Here is a 26635-nt window from a genome sequence, read left to right on the forward strand (position 1 = left end):
TAGTTTATTTATATTCTTTAAGCTCTTTGAAATTTAACACTCCCATATTTAGCATGCATCTCTGAGAGAGAAAGGCGAGTTTTATATTCCACCCGGGTGCTCTTATTTTATTTCCTTCATCATGTAATGCTCCATATTCTTCCAAGATATAAGGGGTTTCTGGATGCTACAGTCCTTCTCCTAAAATCTACATGAATTTCCTTGGGAACAGGGGAGAATACTCCACCACAGGTCCTGCTCTCAGCACTGGACAGCCCTAGGGTAAGTCAGCAAGAAAACCGGAGCTGGGGTCAGAATCAGGTTTCCTGAATCTCGACAGAAAGCACCAGTCCTGCTGGATTGGTTTTCCATTGAGCAGACAAAACAGAAAAAGCCAGGGCCCAGCAAGAACCCCTGAGGTTTTCAGGGTGTTGTCCCAGGCAACCCTAAGTGCTCTGCTCGTAGCAAGTAGGCTTTCCTGGATACAAGTTAATAGAATGCCAACCATGATTTTAGAAAACAGAACCGAGTACAGACCGGAGTATTGAATGTTCGATCACTCTCTGGTAAATTTCCCTCTGGGAAAACCATCGCAATATTTTGGTAAAAAGAAGGCATCAGACATCAAGCTCCAACCAGCAGGGGGACCTGTCATTTGTGGGGGTCCCTCTGCCACCCCAGCTTCTCTCCCTCCCCTCTCCTCCCCTCACCCATCACGTACCGTGGCGTAACATAGGCCTGAAACATGTATTTTTGTCCTTGGGAAATTTCCAAATCCCTGTTTCATATTTAAGTGAACAAATGAGAAGGAATATTTTTCTTGGACTTATTCTTTTTTTCTTTAAAGCTACTAAAACTAAGCGAGGCTGCATCTTTCTTGCAGATACATCAAAGTCAACTGATTCAGGGATACGGCCTTTAGATTCAGCCATGAACTTCTGGCAGGGAGCAAGAGATGTGTAGTTTGGCAAAATCACAGAACGGTCTAATTTTGTATTTAAAGGATGGGCAAAATGTATTGTTTTCATAATAAACCACAGAGAGGACATGAAATGCACCTGTTCCTCAAAGGATGAGCAATGAGGAAAGTGAGTGCGACCAACAGATCAGGGGGAAGGGCAGTGTCACTTTCACAGAAAACTCCAGATGTTACCAGGCTCCACCTACACCTCAAATGTGGCCTGGGGGTCCTTTCGTCCTTGCCATCTCCCCCAGAGTTTCACGGTCCTGTCCTACGATCTCCCAGGTGCTTACAGAGGAAAGAGACAGAAAATCACCCCCATGCCTTTCCATGTTCACTTACCCATCTCCCTAAGCTATTTCATCCTCCTTGTCAAATTGTTTCTGTTCCAAAGCCAGCCTCTCACCTGCTGCTGAAACTCAGAACTGCTCTTTGCTCCCCACTGGTTACAAATGTCCCGAACTGGCACTGCTCGTTTCACATTCTGGCCTCTCACTGCTGCTGAATATACGCCTGACACCTCCAACCTGGCCAGCTTCACCTGCTCGCTGGCTGGCGAGACGGATGTCCAAGTCGGCAAGGTAATTATGATGACGCGCAAGCAAGATGTCACCTCTCCAAGATCTGTTCTGAGGAAGCCTTCCAAAACGTACTCTGCCTAAAAGGGAATGCTGCCTGTAACGGGGACCAGATTAGGCTTTCTGTGAATAAAAGCTATGAATGCTGTGAAGAGATGAACACACACACACACACACACACACACACACACACACACACACACAGTCCCACCTGTAGCCCAAACTCCAACGTTGCAACAGTCCTTGGCTATTAAACTTGCAGAGGTTTTCAGGCTGTGGTAATAATCATATAGAATAACGAATTATTTGTCCTCTAGTTTATAACCTCCAGCACCCCAGTTCTATTCTTCCTTCTCTCCTCCAGCCAAAGGCAAAAACTCAGCCCCCTAAGAAGGAGGACAAGGGAGCTGGAGGGAGAATCTCGGTGAACAGGGATCTCTGAATTAACCCATAATAACATTTCCAGCTTTCAGTTTCATAAAGGCCGATGCCAGGGCGGCCCTTCATCCAAGGCAACCTCCCCCCAAGGAAAAGAGGCTGAAGAAGGTCCAGGACAGCAAGTATCACCCTCAGGGGCTCCAGTGTGGAGCTGGTGCCCACCGACGGCTACAGAAAATCACTTTTCAGACCTCAAGAGTCCTAGCCTAGGTGGACGTCTCTAACTACATTTTTTCTTAACTCTGGACCAGCAGGCAGAAAGCGGCTATTTTTAGCTGTCACCAGTCTTTTTTTCCAGCATGAATATCTTGCTTCTTACTCATCATTCTATAGTAATCGACAAAGGGTCCCTGCGGTCCTTAGTCTCAGATCAGCTCAAATGTCACTTCTTCACGAATCCTCCCCCGACTCACGCCTTACGATACTGTGATTTATAATAAGAAATATATAATTGGTCTCCAACAGTTGTTCCAGACACAGAGCTCCTACAGCTTTTGGAATTTCCTAAGTGATAAGAGCAAGAATGAAGGTAAAAGGAGCATCTTTTGCTATTCATAACAAACCCCATCCCCCCACACCTGAGTTTATGCTAATGAGGTGATATCTGGAAAGCCCCCAGAGAAAACCACAGGAGGGGGGCTTGTTGCCAGAGGGACCAAGCATGGGATTAGAGGGCTCCACCCCTACCACCTGGGAAAAAAAAAAAAGGGGGGTCAGAGGTTGAGTTAACCACGTATGGCCAATAATTGGATCAATCATGCCTACATAATGTTGCTTCCATAAAATCCCCAGCAGAAGGGGCTGGGAGAGCTTCCAGGTTGGTGACCGCGGGGAGGTGCTGGGAGGGCAGTGCACCCAGCGAGGGGTGCGGAACCTCGCCCCTTCCCACAGACCTTGCTCTATGAATCTCCCATCTGGCTGTTCCTGAGTTATAGCCTTTCCAAATCAACTGGTAACCTGGTAAGTAAACGGTTTTCCTGAGTTCTGTGAGCCACTCTAGCAAATCATTGAACCCGAGGAGGGGGCCGTGGAAACCTCCAATTTATAGCCAGTCGGTCAGCAGCGCAGGTGACGACCCGGGACTTGCAATTGGTGTCCGGTGGGCAGGCAGTCCTCTGGGACTGAGCCCTTAACCTGCGGGGTCCGTGCCCGCTCTAAGTAGGTAGTGCCAGAATTGAGTTAAATTGTAGGACACTCAGTTGGCGTCCAGAGAGAATCGTAGAATTGCTTGGTGTGGGAAAAACACCCGCACATCTGGGGTCAGAAGGATTGTGAGTGTGGAAGTAGTCAAGAGTAATGCAAAGGGAAACAAGAGTTTTTTTCCGCTTTCGCATCCATAACATGAACTTCAAAGCTCCCTCCATTTTTCCATCAAAGCACGTGCCAGTTATACAACTATGTAAAAACCCAGGAGTCGCCCTAGATGCTCATTGTTTCCTTGGTCCCTCCACCCCTGACCCTTAAACCCGCTGGCAAGTCCTGTTGACTCTGTTCCCCACCAGCCCACGTCCCTCCATCTCCATCACTACCTCATGGTCCAGCCACCACCATTCTCCCACTGAGAGAACAGCACAACACCTGCTGCTCCAGCTACCAGCCCTGCCTCCCTTCATCACCAAAACAACCAGCCAATTTCTTTCTTTTTTCTTCTTTTTTGTTTTGGCCACACCGCAGGGCACGTGGGATCAGATCCCCGACCAGGGATCGGCCCTGTGCCACCTGCAGTGGAAGTGCGGAGTCTTAACCACTGGACTGCCAGGGAAGTCCCCACCAGCCAATTGCTTAAATGGAAAATTAGACCACACCCTGCCTTAAACTTTGCAGTGGTTCCCTTTGCCGCTGAGCCTACAACCCACACGACCAGGTGCGCGCCCACCTGTCCAGCCTCACCTCCCACCCCTCACTACTCGATGGCCCTCTGTTCCCTGAACTTGCCTGGATCACTCCCACCCCAGACCCTTTGCTGCTTTTCCTGCCTGGAATACCCTGTCCCCAAGTATTTCAACGGCTGGTTCCTTGTCACTCAGTTCTCAGCTCAGATGTCCCCTCTGCAAAGAAGCCTGGCCCGAACACCTTATCTAAGGTTAGCTGCCTACCCCGCCTCCCAGGTGACATTCATCATCATCGCAAATTGTTGCGTGTATTATGTGTGTATTATCTAACACCTCCCCCAGTAGAATGTGAGCTCCTTGAGAACAGGGGCTGACTCCTTTCACAGCTCAATTCCCAGCACCTAGAAGAGGACCTGGCACGTAGTAGGCATGGATTAAATACCCAGAGAATAAAGGGATCTGCTTGGTTAGTATTTCCTCTTGTGGGCAAGGAGTTACACTCTTCGTTGTAGCCACTGGACCAAGCGCAGTATCAGATGCTCAAGGATGTGCAAGAAGGAAAAGAGGATGTGTGGACAAGAAGGGAAGAAGGCAGAGAGAATGAGTGAGTGGAGAAAGGAGGCAGATCTATGGTATGGGGGACACAGAGGAGGGGCACCTGAAGCCAATCACGGTGACCCTTCCCCAAGCTCTAACCCGCCCTTGCCTTATGCCTCCCCCTCCCTCCTTCTAGATTTTCTTCTCCCTCCTCCTCTATTCTTTTCCTCTGTCTCCTTATTTTGCTTTCAAGCAGCCTCTGCTTTGAGTACCTGGAGATAAGACAGATGCCCTGCAAGCAGCTTTCATGGCTAAAAGGTGTGTTCGTAGACACGAAATCTAGGTTTCCTCCATGTAAATCTCGTAGTGCATCACCACTTCTCTTAGGAAATCAGTGGGCATTTCTGTTTTTTTTTTTCTGGGAGGGGGGATTTTATTTTATTTATTTATTTTTTTATATTTTAACATCTTTATTGGAGTATAATTGCTTTACAATGGTGTGTTAGTTTCTGCTTTACAGCAAAGTGAATCAGTTATATATATACATATGTTCCCGTATCTCTTCCCTCCTCTCCCTCCCACCCTCCCTATCCCACCCCTCTAGGTGGTCACAAAGCACCGAGCTGATCTCCCTGTGCTGTGCGGCTGCTTCCAGTGGGCATTTCTTCATGGACAACGATGAGACTGGGGCTCATCCAGAAGAGATCTGAATTACCCAATGTGGTAAGCAAGCCAGGGCAGGAGGGGAGTGCCCCAGGGTCATTGTAGCTGTCGTTCAAGGTCGTTTGAAGTCCTTCTCCCTGGTGGGGCAGGGTGAGGGAACTTTTCAAGTGCTATGGATTTTCTGTTCCAGTGGGAAAGCAGCTTTGGCATTCTTCCAAAGTGTTTCCAAAACTACTTGCTCTTCCTAAATAAATAATCACCTCAAAGACAGTGATCACATCCAAATTATATTATGGACAATCCATGAATATAACATAAATCCTAAATTAGCACAATTTCTGGGCAATTTTAAGTCATCTTCTCCTTTCTAAATACAAAGAATACAAATCTCCCAAAAGTATGGAAGTAAACGGCTGTAAGTGAATTCTAGAAGGCTGAATAATCGTTACTTTGTTTGAAGTAAATAAGAGATAAAAAACCAACAGGAGGCTTATGAAAAAGACAACAGGGCAAAGGAAAGAGAAGAGCATGCAGAAGACTCAGAGAAAAACCCACCTTTGGAAGTGATTTAATGCAACATCCAAAAGAAGAATATAAAAAAATGTTTTGGGGCGTCCCTGGTGGCGCAGCGGTTGAGAGTCCGCCTGCCGATGCAGGGGACGCGGGTTCGTGCCCCGGTCCGGGAGGATCCCACATGCCGCGGAGCGGCTGGCCCCGTGGGCCATGGCCGCTGAGCCTGCGCGTCCGGAGGCTGTGCTCCGCAACGGGAGAGGCCACAGCAGTGAGAGGCCCGCGTACAGCAAAAAAAAAAAAAAAAAAAAAAAAAAAAAAACTATCTGGGCGAACGTATATGTAACCAGTGGCTTCCCCTCAATCTTGATCACTGAGCTCATTCCCACCTCGAAGCAGATGTCACTCTCATTGAATATGTTCCCACCCTTTTCAACCCTATTCATCCTGCAGAGCCCATGGAAACGCATATACCTCCTCCGAGAAGCCCCGGCCGGGGGTTAGTGCTTTCACTACAACATTGTCGTTCTTGAAAATATTCTGCCTTATGTGAATCTCTGAACTGTCATATATAAAAGCCCAAAGAGAACATATACTTTCTGAAGTCAGAGTCTATATAATTATATATCTTTTATGTCCTCCATTATGCTGGAAATAATGTGTGAAACTTGGCTCTCTGGCAATAAAGAACAAACCAGAAAGATCTCATCCACTTCTCAATGATGGCCTGCTGGGGAGATCCTGGCCTCCACATTCATACTCTGGAGAACCATGCTTGCATCACCTCTGCTTCAAGGGGGGGATGGAAGGCCCAAGAGACAGCAAGAAAGAAAAGAAATACTGAGGGGGCTTCCCTGGTGGCACAGTGGTTAAGAATCCACCTGCCAACGCAGGGGACACGGGTTCAAGCCACGGTCCGGGAAGATCCCACATGCCGTGGAGCAACTAAGCCCGTGCATCACAACTACTGAGCCTGCGCTCTAGAGCCCGCGCACCGCAATGAAGAGTCGCCCCCGCTCACCGCAACTAGAGAAAGCCCGTGCGCAGCAACGAAGACCCAACGCAGCCAAAAATAAAATAAAAAACACAAAAAACTGAAATACTGAGGGTCAGAGACAATAGAAGTTAGTGGTTAATTGGGATTTATAATGGGAGAGAGAAGAGTGTTTATGGTTTCTGTTGTTTTGTAATCTCGGGGTAAACCTGGCAAAGGGAGGTTAGTTACCAGCATAGGAGTTTGCTGAGCCCTTAAGGACAGATTCTAAACACACCCCATTCTTACCTGTACTGTGCTTGAAAGTGGCTTTGCACAAAGCTTTGGCCTAGAGGAAGCTGAGCTGATGGCGACAGGAGGTCCTCGGAGGTCTTCCTGGCTTCAGGCTGAAGCTGCAAAGAAATGAGGAGACGGAGCAAGATCAGATGTGCCTCTCACCACTCCACTGCGTTCAGACCAGCGAACCTACACCTCCTCCTGGGTCCTCAGCACCATTCTATGGACCTAAACCTGCAGAACCAGGACCTTCCATGTTGTCTTACCGTAATCCGCCTCTCCTTCAATCCCTGGACCTCCCCAATTCCAAGAGAGACAGAGACAGAGACAGACAGAGAGAGAGGAGAGAGAGACAGCGGGAGAGAGACTATGAGAGCGTGTGTGTGTGCGTGTGTGCGCTGAAAGAGCATGTACCTTGGTGGAGAACCCTGTTCTTTACCTCCATCCTTCTAGGCCCCCTGTGTCTAGATGCCTTCCGTACATTTCACTTGGGTGAGCTGCCATCACTTCAAATACATCCACACCAAATCTGCCCATCTTCCACCTGCTAAGCTGTTTCTGTCCACATTTTCCAGGGAGCCAGTCTTCACACGAACATTGTCTCTCTCAGACAGACCAGGTTTGCACCTTAGAATAATGGATGCGTGAGCCTCCTCCCTCCACAATCTGTCCTATTGTATCCTTCTCTACATTCCCTTATGTGTAAGTGTCCTGTTGCTGCTGTAACAAACGACCACAAACTAGTGGCTTGAGACAACAGAAATGTGTCCCCTCACAGGTCTCGAGACTGCACATCCAAAATCAGCATCACGGAGCCGAAACCAAGGTGTCAGCAAGGCCGCACTCCCTCTGGAGGTTCTGGGGGAAAATACGTTCCTTGTCTCTTCTACCTTCTGGTAGCTGCGGGAATTCCATGGCTTCTGGCCACATCACTCCCGTCTTTAAGGCCGGCAAAGAGCCAGGAGAAAGGACCACAGGGGAAGTGTTTGGGGAGAAATGTACTGATGTCTGAAATTTAATTTTAAATGCATCCAAAAAAAAAAAAGATGAGAAAAAGATGGAGTGATGAGTAGACAGACGGATGGATAGGTAGATAAAATACATGATAAAGCAATTTTAGTAAAATGTAAATTATAGAATCTAGGTGGTGGGTAGGAGATATTCGCTGTATAAGGAATTCAACTTTTCCATGTTTGAAATTTTTCATAATAAAATTTTGGTACAAATAAGAGTGACAAATACTAAGAAGAGTCAGTCCCACTATTTCATTAAACCCAATTTGACCAGAATACAGGATGTGCAAAGGGGAGTAGAAAACAAAGCTAGAGAGGGCGTCTGGTACCATGTTGGATGGGGCCTTAAATGTCCTAAAGAAGATTCCTGGTTCAGTAAACAGCATAGTACCAGGGTTAAGGGTTAGACGCTGGAGTCAGACTGCTGGGGTTCAAATCCCTGCGCTGGTACTTAGCTGTGAGAGTTTCTCAACCTCTGATCCAGCTAAATCAATTACTTAAACTCTTTGTTCCATGGTTTTCCAATTTAATAAAGGGGTAATGAACGACAGTACCAACGTGCTAGGGATATTTTGAGATTAAAAGAGTTAATACATATAAAACACTTAGAATAGGGCCTGGCACACAGCAAGCACCGTGTAAGTGTTTGCTGTTGTTACATGAAGGGGAGTGTCTAGTGGGTTTTGAACCTAAGCGGTGGCTACATACACAGAGACACACTATAACCTGACGGGCGTGGGCACGATGAAGGAGGGGGCGTCTGGAGTTAGGACACAAATTATGAGGCTCAAGGGTCCGGGTGCCAACAGGGTGAACTAGAGTAGGAGCCATGAAAATAAAAAGGAGGTAGGAACTCAATCAAGACACCCTGTGCGCACAGCTCATAACTGAGCACCTGATGGGGAAGGAAACGGAGACAGAGGGAGGGATACACAGGGCCAGCTCCAAGCTTCCAGTCTGATGCCTGGAGAACCACTTTCCATTAACAGAAGAGGGAAAGGCAAAAGGAGAAGTGGGTCAGGGGAGGAGGGGAGGGCAAGCCAAGTTCGAGGCAGAGACACCTACGGCAGGTAAATGAAGGGCTCGGAGGAGAGAGAGAACTTGGGTACAGAGCGGACACTGGCATCTGGGCCTGCTCAGGATTGACCCTTCTTCTTTGGGAGTAGCCTCAGTCCATGGGGAGGTAGGGGAGGCTCTTTCCTCGGGGGTCCTGTCCTCCCTTACCAAGAGACAGGCAGGCACATGACCCAAGCTAGACAGATGGGATGTTCCTGCCCTGCGTGTCAATCATGGGCAGAGTGACCCAAAGGCGGCAAATACCGACTCTAGCAGAAGTGTCCAGGCTGGAGGATTGAGCTGTTCCTGCCACTGAGACACCCTTACCCCAGAGCTGTCTGGTTCTTGATGGTTCCAAGCCTGGTCTTCAGCCTTCCCTTCGATTCTGCACACTCCCCCTTGGCCTTCCAACTAATCCCCTTCTTGTTTGAGTCATCTGGTTGGCTGCCGTTCCTCGCAACCAAAGACCTCACAATGATCTGGGCTGCTTCTGCACCCAGATGATAAGGCAGCCCGCGTTGAGAGAGGCTGTGGACGTGACCATCCAAGGATGGGTATGGAAAGTGAAAATCCCAGACAAGGCTGGGGTAAGAGACAGCAGAGGGTCACTCACAAAGCATGGTCTATCAGGTGAGACCCGGCTGGCGCTGCCCTGCTAACGAAGTGACCCTAAAACCCTCCCTGAGCCTCATTCCACATCTAAAAGGAATAGGACTATTACATCCACCTCATGGAGCCATCATTTGAACCAAAAAAGATGTGGGTATCCTGCCTGGCACATAGTAGGTGCTTAATAAATGTTAGCTTCCTGGTCCTCTCCCCACCCTCATCCCTTTCTTAATTCTGCAAGAGTGGCGTTTCCTGTACGATAAACTACCCAAAAGGTTGCTAGTGTCACAGTGTCTACAGGATAGTAAAAAGATGCCCTATTCACCAGACAAAAACATTTATCGTTGCATTAACAGAGAAGAAAGCGGTCCTTATGTTTTCTATTCTAGTTTCAAATAAATCGAACTACACGGCTTTCATATGTTTTGAAACAGAAATAACCTCGGAAAGAAAAATTGTTCAGAGTTACACAGGGGACAGTCCCTTTCCTTCTTGGAAACAGAAAATGAAGTTTGTGCCAAATAGTCCAATAGCTCTGCTCTTTCACCCTCAAGCGTTCACAGCCAGGCCTCCGCAGGCAGCCCGATTTTCTAAGAGTGAATTTCAGGAGAGGTTTTGACCCCAGACAGAGTAAAAGATCTTTTCTGGTTTCAATCAGATCAAATGAAGAGTGGGCCAAGCTCCTCTCCTCGACCAACAAGCACCCCTGGTCTTGCTGGGTTGTGGTGCCCTCCAGACACCCTTAGCCATTAAAGGAACAGAAAGCAGCCAGCGTGGCTGAGAACGATGAGCAAGGGGCAGAGGGGCCTGAAACCGGGTGGAGTGATTGGTGGGCCAGTCAGGTAGGGCCCCGTCAGCCGCGTAGGAGTCCGGATTCTGTTGTAAGTGCAACAGGAAGCCACCAGGGGAATTTAAGCAGGACAGTGACGTGATCTTATTTCCTTTCTGAAAAGATCACTCTGGCTGCAGCGTGGAGAACATATACATATAGTAGCGGGGCACACTGGGAATTGGAAGACCAATTAGGGCTGCTTTTATGTGGGTTTTGAAGTTGTTATGGATTATTGGCTTAAATAAACTCAAAGGCGTCTTAAAGAAAGGTTTGGGGGTGGTGAACTGTGGTTGGGAGCAAAGGCTCCAGAGCAGAGGTTCTCAATGGGGAAACGCTTTTCCCTCCCCCCACCAGGGGACATTTGGCCATGTCTGGAGACATTTTTGCTTATCAATCACAGTTAGGGGTACCACTGGCATCTGGTAGGTAGAGGGGCGCTGCAAATGCTACAACGCACAGGACAACACCCCTCCCAGTAAAGAATTACCCAGCTCCAATGTCAAACGTGCTGAGGCTAAGAAGCCCTGTTCTAGAGTTGAATTTTCTAGATCTGGATCCTTGCTCTCCCACTGACTTGCTGTGTGACTTAGGGCAAGTTACTTAACCTCTCTGTGCTCTTCCTCATCCTTAAGTCCAAAGCCTTTTCCCGCCACAAAGGCACAAAAGAGGAAGACTGAAAGGTAATTGGGAAGGCTGTTTATCCCTCCTACTTTCCAGGTAGGAAGCACTGCCTGGCACAGGACAAAAAGCTTGTTGTTGGTGGTTTTTCTTTTTTTTTTTTTGGCCATGCCACACGGCTTACGGGATCTCAGTTCCCTGACCAGGGATTGAACCCAGGCCATGGCAGTGAAAGACTGGAATGCTAACCACTAGGCAACCAGGAAACTCCCAAGAAGACTTTTCTAGATGCAGCCAGAAGGAAGAGGCAGCCGGGTCTCCTCCCTCCCTCTGGTGGGAAACAGAAGGCACAAGAAACTCAGGATAAGGAAAGGGATCCAGCACACTGGCTTTGAAATAGACAGACTCAGGTTTGATTCTCTTTCCACAGGTAGAAGTTGAAGGACCTTGGACAATTTAACCTAAATTTCCATTAACTGTAATATATGAATTAACCTTATTATGAGTTACTTATTATTATCCTTATTATGAGTCATCAAATATTAAAGCATGATAACTACTTAATTTATTCAACCATTCAGGGGTTTATTGAGTGTGTCCTATGCATCAGTGAAATAAGTCATGAAAAGCATCATATGAAATGTCTGACATGTAACACACTTCAATAAACAGTATCTCTCTCTTTTTTTTTTTTTTTTTTGCGGTACGCGGGCCTCTCACTGTTGTGGCCTCGCGTTGCGGAGCACAGGCTCCGGACGCGCAGGCTCAGCGGCCATGGCTCACGGGCCCAGCCGCTCCGCGGCATGTGGGATCCTCTCGGACCGGGGCATGAAGCCGTGTCCCCTGCATCAGCAGGCGGACTCTCAACCACTGTGCCACCAGGGAAGCCCCATCTCTCTCTTTTTAATACATCATTCTGATTTCAAAATGTGTTCATGCTAAGATTATGGAATTCAGTGTAGTGGCACGTTTGTCATCTCAGCATTCCTTTCCAACGTGCCCCAGCTCTACAGAAACCTTCCTTACCCATGTGATTTGGGTGGAGTTCGCCCCACAGGCATGGGACCCATATGCCCAATCAGAATATTCCATCCTGCTGGCCACCTGCCCAGGAGTGGACATGTGAGCCACGCTAAGACAATCGGACTCTTGCCTGGGCTTTTTCTGGAATCCCAAGTGAAAAAGGCTCTGTGAGCATTGCAGGGGCCCCTCCTGCCACTAGATGGGCAGAGTCAGTCTGAGAATGAAAAGAAAGACAAGAGATAAGGAGACCTTGGATCCAGCCTTACCTGAAGCTGGATCAACCCTTGGACTCACAAGTTCTAAAAGACAATAAATGCCCTCTCCTTAAGTTGGACCAAGTTGCAACTAAAAGGGTCTGAATTAGATAAACAGAAAATCATTGTACATATAAGAAAAATCACCCACAATCCCACAACCCAGAGAAACCACCATAACCTTTACGTGTCTGGTCCTCCCAGGTTCTGTTTGGTGAAGTTTTTGCTTTGTTTCGTTTGTCTGCTTTGGGGGTGAATGGAGTGGTTCTTTTTATTTTTCTATCTTTTTGGCATGCGGGATCTTAGTTCCCCGACCAGGGATCGAACCTGTGCCCCTTGCGGTGGAAGGTGAAGTCTTAACCACTGGACCACCAGGGAAGTCCTGGGATGGTTCTTTTTAAGATAAGGAAACAGGCTTTCAAGCCAGACCTCCCTTGGATTTGAATCCTGACTCTACCTCTTCCTAAGCTGTGCTGCTTCAGGAAGGTTACACAGCCTCTCTGATTCTTGGTTTACCCATATATAAAATGGGGATAATAACTCTAACAACACCCCGCAAATGATATAGTAGCTACTCATACTGTGTATAACACTCCAAGATGTGCTCTGAGGAGTACAGAACACTGTACAATCATTATCTTCCCTGTTCCATGCATTTGGCAACCTGCTGTCTCAGACATGAGTACTCTTTCTGCAGCTCTGTCAAGCTCTTAGCTTTCTACATTATATTGTTGTTTAAAGAGGTCTATCCTTTATTCAAGACATATATTGTTATGCCCTCCTTTTCTTAAAGTTGCCGCTTGTCATTTTTAAAAGGGAAAGAAACAAAGACAACAGCTGGCTGTGTGGACAAGTTAAGAAAAAAAAATGACTCAGCTTCTTGAGCCATTTTATCTTTAAAGAAACATCGTATGTATTTAAGGAGTGCAACATGACGATTCGATACACATCTACGTGGTGAAACGATGACTTCAGTCAAGCCAATCAACATATCCATCTCCTCATGTAGTTACCTTTTATTATGTGTGGTGAGAGGGCCTGAAATCTACTCCCTTAGCAAATTTCCAGCACTCAGTATGGTATTATTAACTACAGTCATCACGCTGCCCATTACGTATCTCGATTCAGTCATCCGACAAACTGTGACTGCCACTCAATCTCCCCCCCATTTATTTATTCTTTTATTTTTAAAATTTATTTTATTGAATAGAGTTGATTTACAATGTTGTTAATTTCTGCTGCACAGCAAAGTGGTTCAGTTATACATATATGTCCATTCTTTTTCATATTCCTTTCCATTATGATTTTTCTCAGGATATAGAATATAGTTCCCTGTGCTCTACAGTAGGACCTTATCCATCCTGTATAAACGAGTTTGCATCTGCTAATCCCAAACGCCCAATACTTCCCTCCCCCAACCCTCTCCCCCTTGGCAACCACAAGTCTGTTCTCTATGTCTGGGAGTCTGTTTCTGTTTCGTAGATAGGTCCATTTGTGTCACATTTTTCCATTCAATCTTTATTACTCTAGAATAATGGTCTCTGAGCAGATAATGTAAGGATGGGAAGGTAACGGGTGAAAGATTGAAACACTTCCAAAGGGCTTTTTAATTGATTCACAAGGGGGATGGGAATAAAATGTCCAGAATTAAAACAAACAGACTGAAAAAAAAAAACAAGTACAGCAGTTCTTGTAGCTGCATCTGGATCAGTTTTTGGAGACACATAAAAGCAATATGCGACTGATAATTACCAAGCTTGTGAAAACATTTTTTAAATTATAGCAGATTATTCATGGAATTGTTGTAATAATTCTGCTCACTCATGGAATCATAAGTTCACTCGTTTTTACTTTCTTAAGAGAGAGATAAAAGGATAGGATTAGAGTAGAACCCATCACTGATCTTTATTTAGCAAAGCCCATTGAGAAACACAGCTGTTTATATCAACTAGCAGTGACTACGACAAATGAATCGTAGGGCTTTCTTACTCCCAAAGGTTTGAGGTTTCATCCAAATCTGGGACCGCTGTGTGCACACATGTCAAGATCATCCATCCTGTGTCTTGAAAAAAAAGATTGGGAATCGCTTGCTCTGTAGGATAAGTAACTGAAAAAGCAAGGGTGGAGTTAAAATGGAAGCATCTAAAAATAATAAGCTATGGCACCCATGGCCTCAGATGACCAAACTTTTTTGACAAAAAGGAGATTTTTTTTTTTCAAACTTTAAACCAAACAGAAACCCTATTCACCATGTCACTGGGATTAAAGAGGATGAGGAACTGCAATGGGAGGAAACGTCTGGTCTAAAACAAAAGGGGCAAAGAGGAAGAAGCAGGGAACGGTACTGTGTGAACAGCAGCCAGAATACGCAAAAATCTACGGATCTGAATTTCAAGATTGAGTTTTGAAGAGCTGAGTAAATGCGCAAGGGGGAAAAAGAAATCAAACACCACGTGTTGTTTCGAGGGCGACTGCCTTGTCGACCCCAGCCCCCGGGCCGCGCCCTCCAAGTCCTCGTGCACACGATCCAGCAACCAGAGCAGGAACTCCAGGGCGTCGTGCTGGGAATTGCCTTGGAACTGAGAGCCATACTTGGAGACGGCATTCTGAAAGGAACAGAAGAATGTTTACATTAGCCAAGACATGGCAGCAAACTAAGTGCCCATCAACGGACAACTGGGGACTTCCCCGGTGGCGCAGTGGTTAAGAATCCGCCTGCCAATGCAGGGGACACGGGTTCAAGCCCTGGTCAGGGAAGATCCCACATGCCGCGGAGCAACTAAGCCCGTGCGCCGCAACTACTGAGCCTGAGCTCTAGAGCCCGCGAGCCACAACTACTGAGCCCACGTGCCGCAACTACTGAGACCACCTGCCACAACTACTGAAGTCCACACGCCTAGAGCCCATGCAGCAAGAGAAGCCACTGCAGTGAGAAGCCCGTGCTTTGAGGGGCAATTTGGCCCTTCAAACATCCAAGTAAGGACCTGGAAGCACCAAGCCTACCCACGGTCGTGCTTCATCCTTGACCAGAATGACAAGTCAGAAACAACGTGGGCGAGAAATGGTCTTTCCTGCTAAAGCCTGTCATTTGGCGGGCAGTGTCCCCAAATGCTGTGAGGGTTCCCTGTATAGGAGGAGGCAATCGTTTTTTCCAGAAAGACTACCACTGTGTATCCTGTCCTTTGAAAACCCACAGGGTTGTCTGTCGAATATATGTATATATATTTTTTTTTTCATTGAAGTATAGTTGATTTACAATATTGTGTTAGTCTCAGGTGTACAGCATAGTGATTCAGTATTTTTGCAGATTCTATTCCATTATAGGTTGTTACAATATAATGGGTATAATCCCCTGTGCTATACAGTAAATCCTTGTTGCTTATCTATTTTATGTATGGTAGTTTGTATCTGTTAATCCCATACCCCTAATTTGTCCCTTTCCCCTTTGGTAACCACAAGTTTGTTTTCTATGTCTGTGAGTCTGTTTCCATTTTGTTTTGTTTCTTTTTTATTTTATTTTATTTTAATTTTTATTGAAGTATAGTTGATTTACAATGTTGTTAGTTTCTGCTGTACGGCAAAGTAAATCAGTTATACATATATCCACTCTTTTTTAGATTCTTTTGAGTAGAGTTCCCTGTGCTATATGTTTCTGTTTGAATATAGATTCATTTGTATTATTTTTTAGATTCCACATGTAAGTGATATCATATAGTATTTGTCTTTGACTTACTTCACTAAGCATAATATTCTCCAGGTCCGTCCACGTTGCTGCAAATGGCAGTATTTCATTCTTTTTTATGGCTGAGAAATGTTCCATTGGATGTTCATACCACATCTTCTTAATCCAATTGTTTTTTTTTTAATGATTAAGATTTTTTTTTAAGATTTAATTTTATTTATTTTTGGCTGTGTTGGGTCTTTGTTGCTGCGTGTGGGCTTTCTCTGGTTGCAGCGAGCGGGGTTTACTCTTTGTTGTGGTGCGTGGGCTTCTCATTGTGGTGGCTTCTCTTGTTGTGGAGCAAAGGCTCTAGCGTGTGGGCTTCAGTAGTTGCGGCAGGTGGTCTTAGTAGTTGTGGCTCGCAGGGCTCTAGAGCACAGGCTCAGTAGTTGTGGCACACGGGCTTAGTTGCTCCACGGCATGTGGGATCTTCCCTGACCAGGACTCGAACCCGTGTCCCCTGCATTGGTAGGCGGATTCTTAACCACTGCGCCACAGGGAAGTCCCAATTGACCGTTGATGGGCACTTAGTTTGCTTCCATGTCTTGACTAACGTAAATAGTGCTGCTATGAACATTGGGGTGCATGTATCTTCAAACTAGTGTTTTCATTTTTTTCTAGAAATATACCCAGGAGTGGGATTGCTGGATCACGTGGTAGAATGTTTTGATAGAGGTGATCATCTCTCCTCCCATGCTCACCTGGCCCCCCACCCACACCCTCAGTCTATTTCCACGCTGTCTCTCTCTGTTCACCCCAAAGGTGGACAGCTTCTTGTCCTTCTCTCTCCACGGTGGTTTCCTTCACTCCCACGGCGTCAACTCTCCTCTTTGAGAATGACCACATGGCCCAGTGAAGTGGGCTTCCTTAAATACCACGCATATGGTTCCTTCACTGCCTCTTCCTAAAATGAATGAAACTTGAGAAGTGCAAACATCTCCTTCTGTGGTTAGATCACAAAATGTTTGGGCCAGTCCTTAATCCCTTTAATAAATACTTATTTGTTGAGTGCCTACGAGGGGCCAGGCACTAGTCTAGGGCCTGGGGCTACAACACAAGCAACATGATTCCCTGTCTTCGTGGCACTCACATTCCTGCGTCCTTCACACTGTCCTGTTAGACGAGGTGACAGCTTTGTCATTTTCTGGGTAAATGCATGCCCTGGCTTTCAAAAAGTTTATTTCAAAGGGTAATATATGCACCTACTTTAAAAAAAATAATTCAAAATATAAAAAGAACAGTAACGAAAAGTCTTCCCAGGTCTGGGTGCCCCTCCCCTCCCCAGAGGGAGGACACTTTGAACATTTTCTTACGTAGCATCCTTCCAGGGTCTTTTTTGTGCAAGCACGAGCATTTGAATGTAAGCAAACCCCCTTTTCTGTGTGAGTGCACAGGGCAGGCCTTGTCCCCTGTAGGTCTGTCCTCTGTTCATACCCACCCAAGGTAGCTGTGTGAGCAAAGCTGTGAACCCAGCAGATCTCACCAAGGCCAATCTAATCAAAGGCCCTGGGCTTTTTTCTTTTCCTTTTTTTTCATCTTTCCTTGAGACTTAAAGAAAACTTTAGGATGAGCCGAAGTGAAATTCAAGATTTAATTAACTGAAATGCTGGTTCTGAGTCTTTATTTGAAACACACTAGCTTGGGTGCACTGGAGAGTCTAGGCTTCTCTGCACTTTGACCCCCAAGCAGGGCTGCCCAATTAGCAAATAAAATGAACCTTGAATAAGCAGTAAATAATGGTAATGTTTGTGGTATAAGTATGTCCCAGGCAATATTGGGAATATATTTCTACTAACAAGTTATTGTTTATCTGAAATTCAAATGGAGCTGGGCATCATGTATTTTACCTGGCAACCCTACCTCCCAGCCTCCCTCAAACCTACATCCTTAGTACCAACATTCCAGCCCCTCCAGCTTGAAATCTCTAAAATCAGCTCTTTCTCTTAGTGTCAGGGTCCTCTTGCAGGTTGCATCTCACACCCACATCAATCAAGCATTCTGAGTCTGCCTTCCCAACTGTTTCCATCCCACCCCTTCACCAGAGTCCCATTCCCACCGCTGAGTCCTAACTCCCGCTGATCCAGACTGCAATGCCTACCTCGAGGGGAGCCCAGCCCCCAGCACCTCCCCCTGGCCACCCACTGCCTGCAGGACAGGACAGACCTTTCTTCCCACAGCCCAGCTGGTAATGTCATGTCCCCACCCAAACCCTTCCCGACTCGATGACTCACCACCTAATAATCCAGATTCCTGCAGTCTGGCCCCATCCATCACTCACCACTCCATCTCATGTTTCAAAGCTCCAGGTAAAGGAGCCACTCGGGTGCCCCAAACATACTTTCCCACTTCTATGGGCTATACCTTTACTTATTCTTTCTTCCATGTGAGATCCATTCCTCTCCTGATAATCAGGCTAACCCTTTAAGACTGACACTCTTGTCTTCTTAGTCTGGCCATAAAGCCACACAACCTTTCCAGAAAGAATTTGACAACTTCAAGAAGACAGACAAGATAAGGCCTTAATAATGTCCCTCTTTATAAACATAGTGATTCCACTTTAAGAGGTTTAGCCTAAGGAAATGAGAGCTCCAAGCAAAGATATCTCAAAGTTATCTGGGGAGAACTTACTGCACAACTTATACCAGATGGCCTTAAAAATTATGCTTGAGGAAATACTAATGAGAAAAGAAGATAAATAATCCTGTCTTAAAAAAAAAACAGCAAAAATGTATATTTGAGATTTTAAAAATATATTTATAGATAGAAAGGTAAAATACCAGGAAATGTATGGCAAAATATTAACAAATGGTTATAGAAAGATGGGACCACAGGTAATTTTCTTTTTCATTTTAACTTGTACACTGCGAATTTTTTTAACAGTGAACACTATTCTTTATTGGTCTTTTCCCAATTATAACAGTATCTGTCAGGTATTTTACAGAGTTTTTTAAGATAACTTTACCTATTGATTCTACAGAAAACATTCCCATAGAAAGTCTATTGAAATGTAACTAGAACTGCATGAAAGCTAAATCCTTGGGATTTAACTTGGGAGAGATGAATGGCAATATTTGGTATTTCTACCCTGCAATATGGCATAGCTCTATCCGTGTGTGTGTGTGTGTGTGTGTGTGTGTGTGTGTGTGTGTGTGTATTTCTTCCTCTCACCACTGATAATTTATAACATATTTGTTTTAAGAAGTATTCCTACTTATTTCATACATTGGGTTGTTTTTAGGTATGAAATCTCATTTTTATATGTTTCTAAATGGGTCTTGCTTTTGACTGTCTATGTTGTACCTGAACCCATTAGCGACAGCAATCATTCTAAAATACGGATTTCTAGGACGATTTAGTAATTTTCCTTCTGTTCAATATATTTCTTTTTCCATTTCCACTTCATGTCTTACTGGTTTTGTCCAGAACTTCCAAAACATACAAGTGATGAAGGTATCCTTGTTTTTAAAAAGCAATGCCTCCGCCGTATCGCTTGAGGCATACTGTATGTCTAAAATTGTTAGTCTAAAATTGATCCTCAAGCACGTGAGCTACGATAAATTCCAGATGGCTGAAATCCTTAATATAGCCATAGAAAAACTAGAAGTACATAACATAGAATGTTTATCAAAAGGTATGAGATAAATAAATCTAAAACTTTCAGTAGGGAGAAGAGAGTTGGGAGAAAATATGTGCAGCAAATAAGACTAGAGTTAAGGAACTTACAGAAACAAGAAAAAAGAACATTAAGACCGAGGCAGAACGGATAGACACACCACATGAGCAGACAATTCCAAGAGCAGTCTTACAACTAGTAAAAAAAAAGCATGGAAAAATCCAACACCTCACTCCTAATCAAAACAACAAATGTAAAAACAAGATGCTCTTTCTTTTTGTTCAATAAATTAATAAGAGAGAATAACCAATACTTAGGAAAATATGCATTGCTGATATATCTACAACTTGATAGAATCATTTGGAAAGAAATTTGTCAATGTGGGTACTAAAAATAATCAAGCCCAACAAAATTGAACTAAAAACTAAAAAACAATAAATACTTAAAATTGGGATGGTGATTATACAGGTACATACATGTCAAAACTCATCAGATTCTACACTTCAAATTTTTACTCAGCACTGAGAAAAGAAATTCTGCCCCTTGCAACAATGTGGATGGACCTTGAGGGCATTATGCTGAAATAAGTCAGACAGAGAAAGACAGATAGTGTTATGATACCCCTTACATGTGGAATCTAAAAAACAATTGAAATTGGAAAAGCAGAAAATAAAACAGTGGTTATCAGGGGCTGAGGGTGGAGGGATGGGACAGATGGTGTGTAAGGGTACATAGTCGTAACGAGTAGATAAATAAGTCCTGGAGACTAATACATGGTACAGGCAGACCTCAGAGTTATTGTAGGTTCCAGACCACCATAATAAAGCACATATCTCAATAAAGCGAGCCGCGTGAATTTTTTGGTTTCCCAGGGCATATAAAATTATACTCACGCTATTCTGTAGTCTCTTAACACCCCAGTAGTACAATGTACAATAGCACTGTCCCAAAAAACAACCTACAGACCTGAATTAAAAAACAATTGATTAAAATAAAATTCAAAAAAAATAAAATGGCAAAAATAAATAACTAAAACAATTTATTGCTAAAAAAATGCTAACCATCATCTGAGCCTTCAGCGAGTCTCATCTGTTGCTGGTGGAGGGTCTGGCCTCCATGTTGGTGGCTGCTGACTGGTCAGGGTAACTGGGGCAATTTCCGAAAATAAGACCACTATGACATTTGCCGCATGGGTTGACCTCTCCTTTCACTCGAACACTTAGAGGCCATTGTGGGGTTATTAATTGGCCTAATTTCAATAGCGTGTGTCTCAGGGAAGAGGGAGGCCCAAGGACAGGGAGAGAGGTGGGGGAACAGCCGGTTGGTGGAGAAGTCAGAACACACACATTTATTAAGTTCACTACCTTATATAGGCACAGTTCACGGCAGCCCCAAACAATTATAATAGTAACATCAGCGATCACTGATCACAGATCACCATAGCAAATACAATAACAATGAAAAAGTTGTAGATACTGTGAGAATTACCAAAATGTGACAGAGACACAAAGTGAGCAAAGGCTCTTGGAAAAAGGGCGCTGATAGACTTGACGGACACAGGGTTGTCACAAACCTTCAATTTGTAAAGAACGCAACATCTGCAAAGTACGATGAAATGAAGCGTACCTGTACAGTGATTACAGACAACAAAACTGTACTGTAAACAATAAACTTGCTAAGACACTAGATCTTAATTGTTCCCAGAGCCAAAAGGAATGATAATTACATGACGAGATAGGGGTGTTAACCAGTGCTACTATTGGCAGTCATACTGCAATACAAACGTATCAAACCAATGTATTATATACCCTACACAGTGTTATATCTCACATATAACTCAATTTTTAAAAATGGGTGCCTTTCACTGTACATAATTCATACCTCGTAAAAACTGATTTAAAAAGCAAGAAACAGGGCTTCCCTGGTGGCGCAGTGGTTGTGAGTCCGCCTACCGATGCAGGGGACACGGGTTCGTGCCCCGGACCGGGAAGATCCCACATGCCGCGGAGCGGCTGGGCCCCTGAGCCGTGGCCGCTGAGCCTGTGCGTCCAGAGCCTGTGCTCCGCAACGGGAGAGGCCACAACAGTGAGAGGCCCGCGGACAGCAAAAAAAAAAGCAAAAAACATAAAAAGAACAAAACAGTCATCTTTGTTTTGACCATGTCGTTTCACTTCAAGGAATTAAGCTTATGGAAATGATCAGAGCTGAGGACGACGATTTAAATACAAGAATTTCAATGTAGCATGATAGCTGGAAAATTGTACAGTACATAAACATCTCCCTAGGGATTGGTTCATTTAATGAGATATTACACAATCATTAAAAATTAAGTTTTATAAAACATTTTAATGACCAGGAGAAAGTCTCATGATAATACTTCACTGAAAACAGCACGATAAAAAACTAGAATTTCCAATTGTTTGTACATGATTTGAAGCACATCAGCACAGCAGTGATGGTTACCTCCAGAGGGTGCAGTTCCAGATCTTCTTTTTTTTTTTACATTTTAGCATTTTCCAATTTTTTATAGTTATATACATTGAATTACATCATTAGAAATCAAACTATTATGGATAATACCATGGACAGGATTTTTAAAATGTATTTATTCATTTGCTCTTAAGTCCTACTATCACTGGGACGCTGGGTGACTCAGGGCCCAGGGAGGGGGAACACCACAGACCCATCCTTTTTGCGTGGCTGCGCTGGAGTAACTCACTCCAGCCTGCTGGCTGCCTCTCAACTTCCTCCCTTCCTCGTCTGAAGCTAATGATCCCTCTTAAAGACCAAACTCCTCTACACAACCTTCTGTGCCTTCTCCCAAACCCATTCTCCAGCCCCTCCCCCCAGCCACATAGGCTTTCATTAATTCATTTTATCAGGCATTTATCCTGCCCAGCCCCACCCACTCAGTGACTGGCAGTTTCAGTCTCAGGAACTATAATGCACTTTCCCACCCTCCCATGTCCTTAGCTGACCCTTCATACTTCAAAACTCAACTCAATGGTTCCCTCTCCTGGAAGACTTCCTAGCCCACCTCCTCCCACCACCTTCCCCAAACAGTCACGTCCTCCTGCCAGAATTGCCATAGAGCATCTTTATTTTTTATATTTTTTTAGCATCTTTATTGGAGTATAATTGCTTTACAATGGTGTGTTAGTTTCTGCTTTATAACAAAGTGAATCAGCTATATGCATACATACATCCCCATATCCCCTCCCTCTTGCGTCTCCCTCCCTCCCACCCTCCTATCCCACCCCTCTAGGTGGTCACAAAGCACCGAGCTGATCTCCCTGTGCTATGCGGCTGCTTCCCACTAACTGTCTATTTTACATTTGGTAGTGTATATACGTCCATGCCACTCTCTCACTTGGTCCCAGCTTACCCTTCCCCCTCCCCGTGTCCTCAAGTCCATTCTCTACGTCTGTGTCTTTATTCCTGTCCTGCCCCTAGGTTCATCAGAACCTTTTTTTTTTTTTAGATTCCATATATATGTGTTAGCATACGGTATTTGTTTCTCTCTTTCTGACTTACTTCACTCTGTATGACAGACTCTAGGTCCATCCACCTCACTATAAATAACTCAATTTTGTTTCCTTTTATGGCTGAGTAATATTCCATTGTATATATGTGTCACATCTTCTTTATCCGTTCATCTGTCGATGGACACTTAGGTTGCTTCCATGTCCTGGCTACTGTAAATAGAGCATCTTTACTTTGTAGCACTTGTCACCAGTTCTAATCGTGGGCCCGTGGTATTACTTCACTCACATCCATCCCTCCCACTGGACCATAAGCTCCAGGAGAGGAGCCCCAGGATCAGGTTTTGCACTCATCACCCCACATGTGTTCCATGCTCCCTGTATAGTATCTAGACACTCAATATTTGTTGAATGAATAAATGTTTCCTCATCTGTAAATAAAAGGAGCCCACCTAGATTTCAATCCCCAAGGTTTAAAAGCACAGATTCTGGAATCCTTCCCCACTCTCTCCAAGGCTGCCTACCAGGAAAGTTCCAGGAAACCCCTGGCTTATAACACCCTTACTAACATATTAACAGTTTGATTACCCTTCAGCTCGCCGAGGCTCACAGGAGCTTCTTGGCTCTAGGGATTTGAGAGCAGGATTTGAGAGAGACAGGAAACGCTGGTGAGTCATGGAAGGTGATTACTAATTTGGAAGACTTTTCAAGCTCTCCCATTGCTGCAGTAACTGGATGAGAATGCATGGAAAGGTACAATAGAATAGGTACACAGGATTATCTCCCTCCCTCCAGGTCTCCGCAGGTGAGGAATTATAATTAGCTCATTTCACCCTCGGAACAACCCTATAAGGAAGGTAGGTACCGCTAGAGTCCCATTTACAGATAAGGAAAGTTGAGGCACAGTTGAGATTTTAGTAACTTGCTCAAGGTAACCAAGACCTTGCTCTGAACCACTAAAGGATACTGCTTCTCACATTTAAAAAGCAAATGATGCCAAAAGGAGATATTACTGACACCCACTTGACCCACTGACGCCTGCAGAACAGTGTTTCACTAGTGGAAGCAGGAGAGAGGACGGTGGGGGTTGGCATCCTCGTGGGTCACATGGCAAGGATTGCTTTCTCAGGCTGAAACTCAAGAGCGGTGATGCTTGTGGAATGAACACTGACAAGTTCCCTCTCCCCCAAGAACAACAATCCCTAGTCTTTGGGGAGCTTCAGCTCTCTGCCCAGAACTGTGGTTTTTTAGCAGGAAGCCAGCCATGCGCGTCAATTATCAGCACTCTTTAATCCAACTGGGACCCCAAACAAATGCCCCGCTTTAATCCTGGGTGAAGTGATACACATAACTTCCAAAGCCTCATGACCCTGCAGCATACCCAGTAAGTAGACCGTGACCCCAGGAACAAAGGATACAAACCCATGCTAACGCATCCTAGGGGATTTCATTCACACTACGCAAAAGGATGCCACCTCCAATATAGCACACCCACTGCCTCTCCCAGGCCCTCGGCACCGTACCTGGCACACAGGTTCTCAGCTTTCGATGGGCTTAGAATAAAAGCCAAACTCCTTACCATTGCCTCCAAAACCTTACATGGTCTGGCCAACCTCATCTCCTCCCCACTCTACTCTCCTGGGCAAGTGCCACCCGAGTTTTTTTCATGCCTCCAGTTCTCAGCTCCTTCAGGCCTCTGGCCTTTGCACTTGCTGTTCCCTCCCCCTGTGGGGATTACTCCTAGATCTTGGCCTGGCTGCGTCCTTCTCATCATCCACCTCCTTCCTCCTAGACCTTGGCCTTCGAAGTCCAACTCCCCGCACCGCACTGGAAACTAGAGTGGAAACTCTCTATCCCTGGCGTTAGAACAGTCCTCCGATACTTCAACTAATGTTTGCTGAGTGCAGAAATGCTGAATTCGCTCAAATCTACCAGCCCCCTGCACTCACCAGCCTCAAGCGCTGACACACTAACCAACTCAAAACAAAGGCTATGGGCTTCCCTGGTGGCACAGTGGTAGCGAGAGAGAGGCATGGACATATATACGCTACCAAACGTAAGGTAGATAGCTAGTGGGAAGCAGCCGCATAGCACAGGGATATCAGCTCGGTGCTTTGTGACCGCCTGGAGGGGTGGGATAGGGAGGGTGGAAGGGAGGGAGACGTAAGAGGGAAGAGATATGGGAACATATGTATATGTATAACTGATTCACTTTGTTATGAAGCAGAAACTAACACACAATTGTAAAGCAACTATACTCCAATAAAGATGTTTAAAAAAAAAGGAGACTATTTCCAATAGCATAATGCATATGAACCAGATTGCTTTGAATAAATTTGAATAAACTTAACTTGTATTTAAAAAAGAAAAAAGAATCCGCCTGCCAATGCAGGGGACGCGGGCCCGAGCCCTGGTTGAGGAAGATCCCACATGCCGAGGAGCAGCTAAGCCGTGCACCACAACTACTGAGCCTGCACTCTAGAGCCCGCGTGCCACAATTGCTGAAGCCCGCACGCCTAGAGCCTGTGCTCCGCAACAAGAGAAGCCACAGCAAGGAGAAGCCCGCGCACCGCAACGAAGACCCAACGCAGACAAAACTAAATAAAAATGTAAAAATAAATTTAATTTAAAAGAAGCGATAATCCGAGGCTTAACTGACAAATGCCATCTAGAGAAGTCCCCAAGAAACCCCTTTCCTGATGGAGCACCCAACGGTCCAGAAGGGAAACCCTAAAGGCCGGAACGTGGCTGCCGCCGAGCGGCCAAGGCTGGAGGCAGCCCGGTGCTGCCTACCTTGAACTCGGCGGAAAGTTGGGGCGTGTATTCGCGCGTCCAGAGCGCGCGCACCAGCGCCGCCAGCTGCTCGGTGACCTCGGCGCGGCCCGGCGCCGCCCGATAGCGCCCCAGCGCCAGGAACTCGGCCAGCAGGTCGGTGTTGCTGAGACACTGCACCACGGCGTTCATGAAACAGGTGTTGCCGTGGTTCTTCAAGCCCTGAGCTCCCGGGATCCGCGCCCCGTCGCCGGCGGGGAGCTGGGGCTGGGGTCGGGGCGGGCGCTCCTCCCCGGGGCTTCCGGGCGCAGCTGGCTCCGGGCCCGGGGGGCCAGCAAAGCCTCCCTCCCCGTCGCCATCGCCGTGTCCCGGCTGGGGCTGGGGCCGGGGCGGCGAGTCCCCGGGGCGGGAGCGGCTGCCCAGCGCCAGCAGGAAGCGGCCAAACAGGCGGCGCAGGGAGCGGCGGCGGCGGGGCCGGGGCGCGGGCGGCCCCTCTCCGGTCGCGGCCCCCGCGCCCGGGTCCATGGCTCCCGCCGGCGCCCCTCCCGGAGCGGAGCCCCCGGCCTCCGGGCGCCGGACGGACGAGCAGCCAACAGGCCCTTCCAGGCTCGGAAAGGCGCCCGGGAGCCGGCTACCTGCGGGCCAGGTGTGCGGGGATCGGGCGGAGGCGGAGCCAAGGGCGGGGCCGCCCCGCCCCGCGCGGGAATCAGGCCGTAGGGCCCGCCCCGGGCAGCGCCCCGCCGCCCCCACCCCCGTCGGGTCCCGCCCCCGCCGCTCGGACCAGGAATAAAAGCACTGGAGCACGGAATTCAGGTTCCCTCCCACTTCCTAACCTCTCCTAAACCTACCGACCTGAATTTAACCTCTGCTCCCA

At 46.2% G+C, this 26635-nt stretch overlaps 1 protein-coding gene across 2 annotated transcripts in view; it reads right to left on the reverse strand.

Annotated features, from left to right (window-relative positions):
* Positions 1–26286, reverse strand: part of USP43 (ubiquitin specific peptidase 43) — a 61617-nt gene extending 35331 nt beyond the window's left edge. For both annotated transcript variants that reach the window (XM_032616837.1, XM_032616836.1), the window contains exons 1-3: positions 25783–26286; positions 14627–14779; positions 6781–6884 (exon numbers count right to left, since the gene is read on the reverse strand). In XM_032616837.1, the coding sequence (XP_032472728.1) occupies positions 6781–6884; positions 14627–14779; positions 25783–26286 (761 nt within the window). The remainder of the gene's footprint in view (positions 1–6780; positions 6885–14626; positions 14780–25782) is intronic.
* Positions 26287–26635: the final 349 nt, after the last annotated feature.

Source organism: Phocoena sinus, chromosome 20 (genome assembly GCF_008692025.1).
Source record: "Phocoena sinus isolate mPhoSin1 chromosome 20, mPhoSin1.pri, whole genome shotgun sequence".
NCBI lineage: Eukaryota > Metazoa > Chordata > Mammalia > Artiodactyla > Phocoenidae > Phocoena > Phocoena sinus.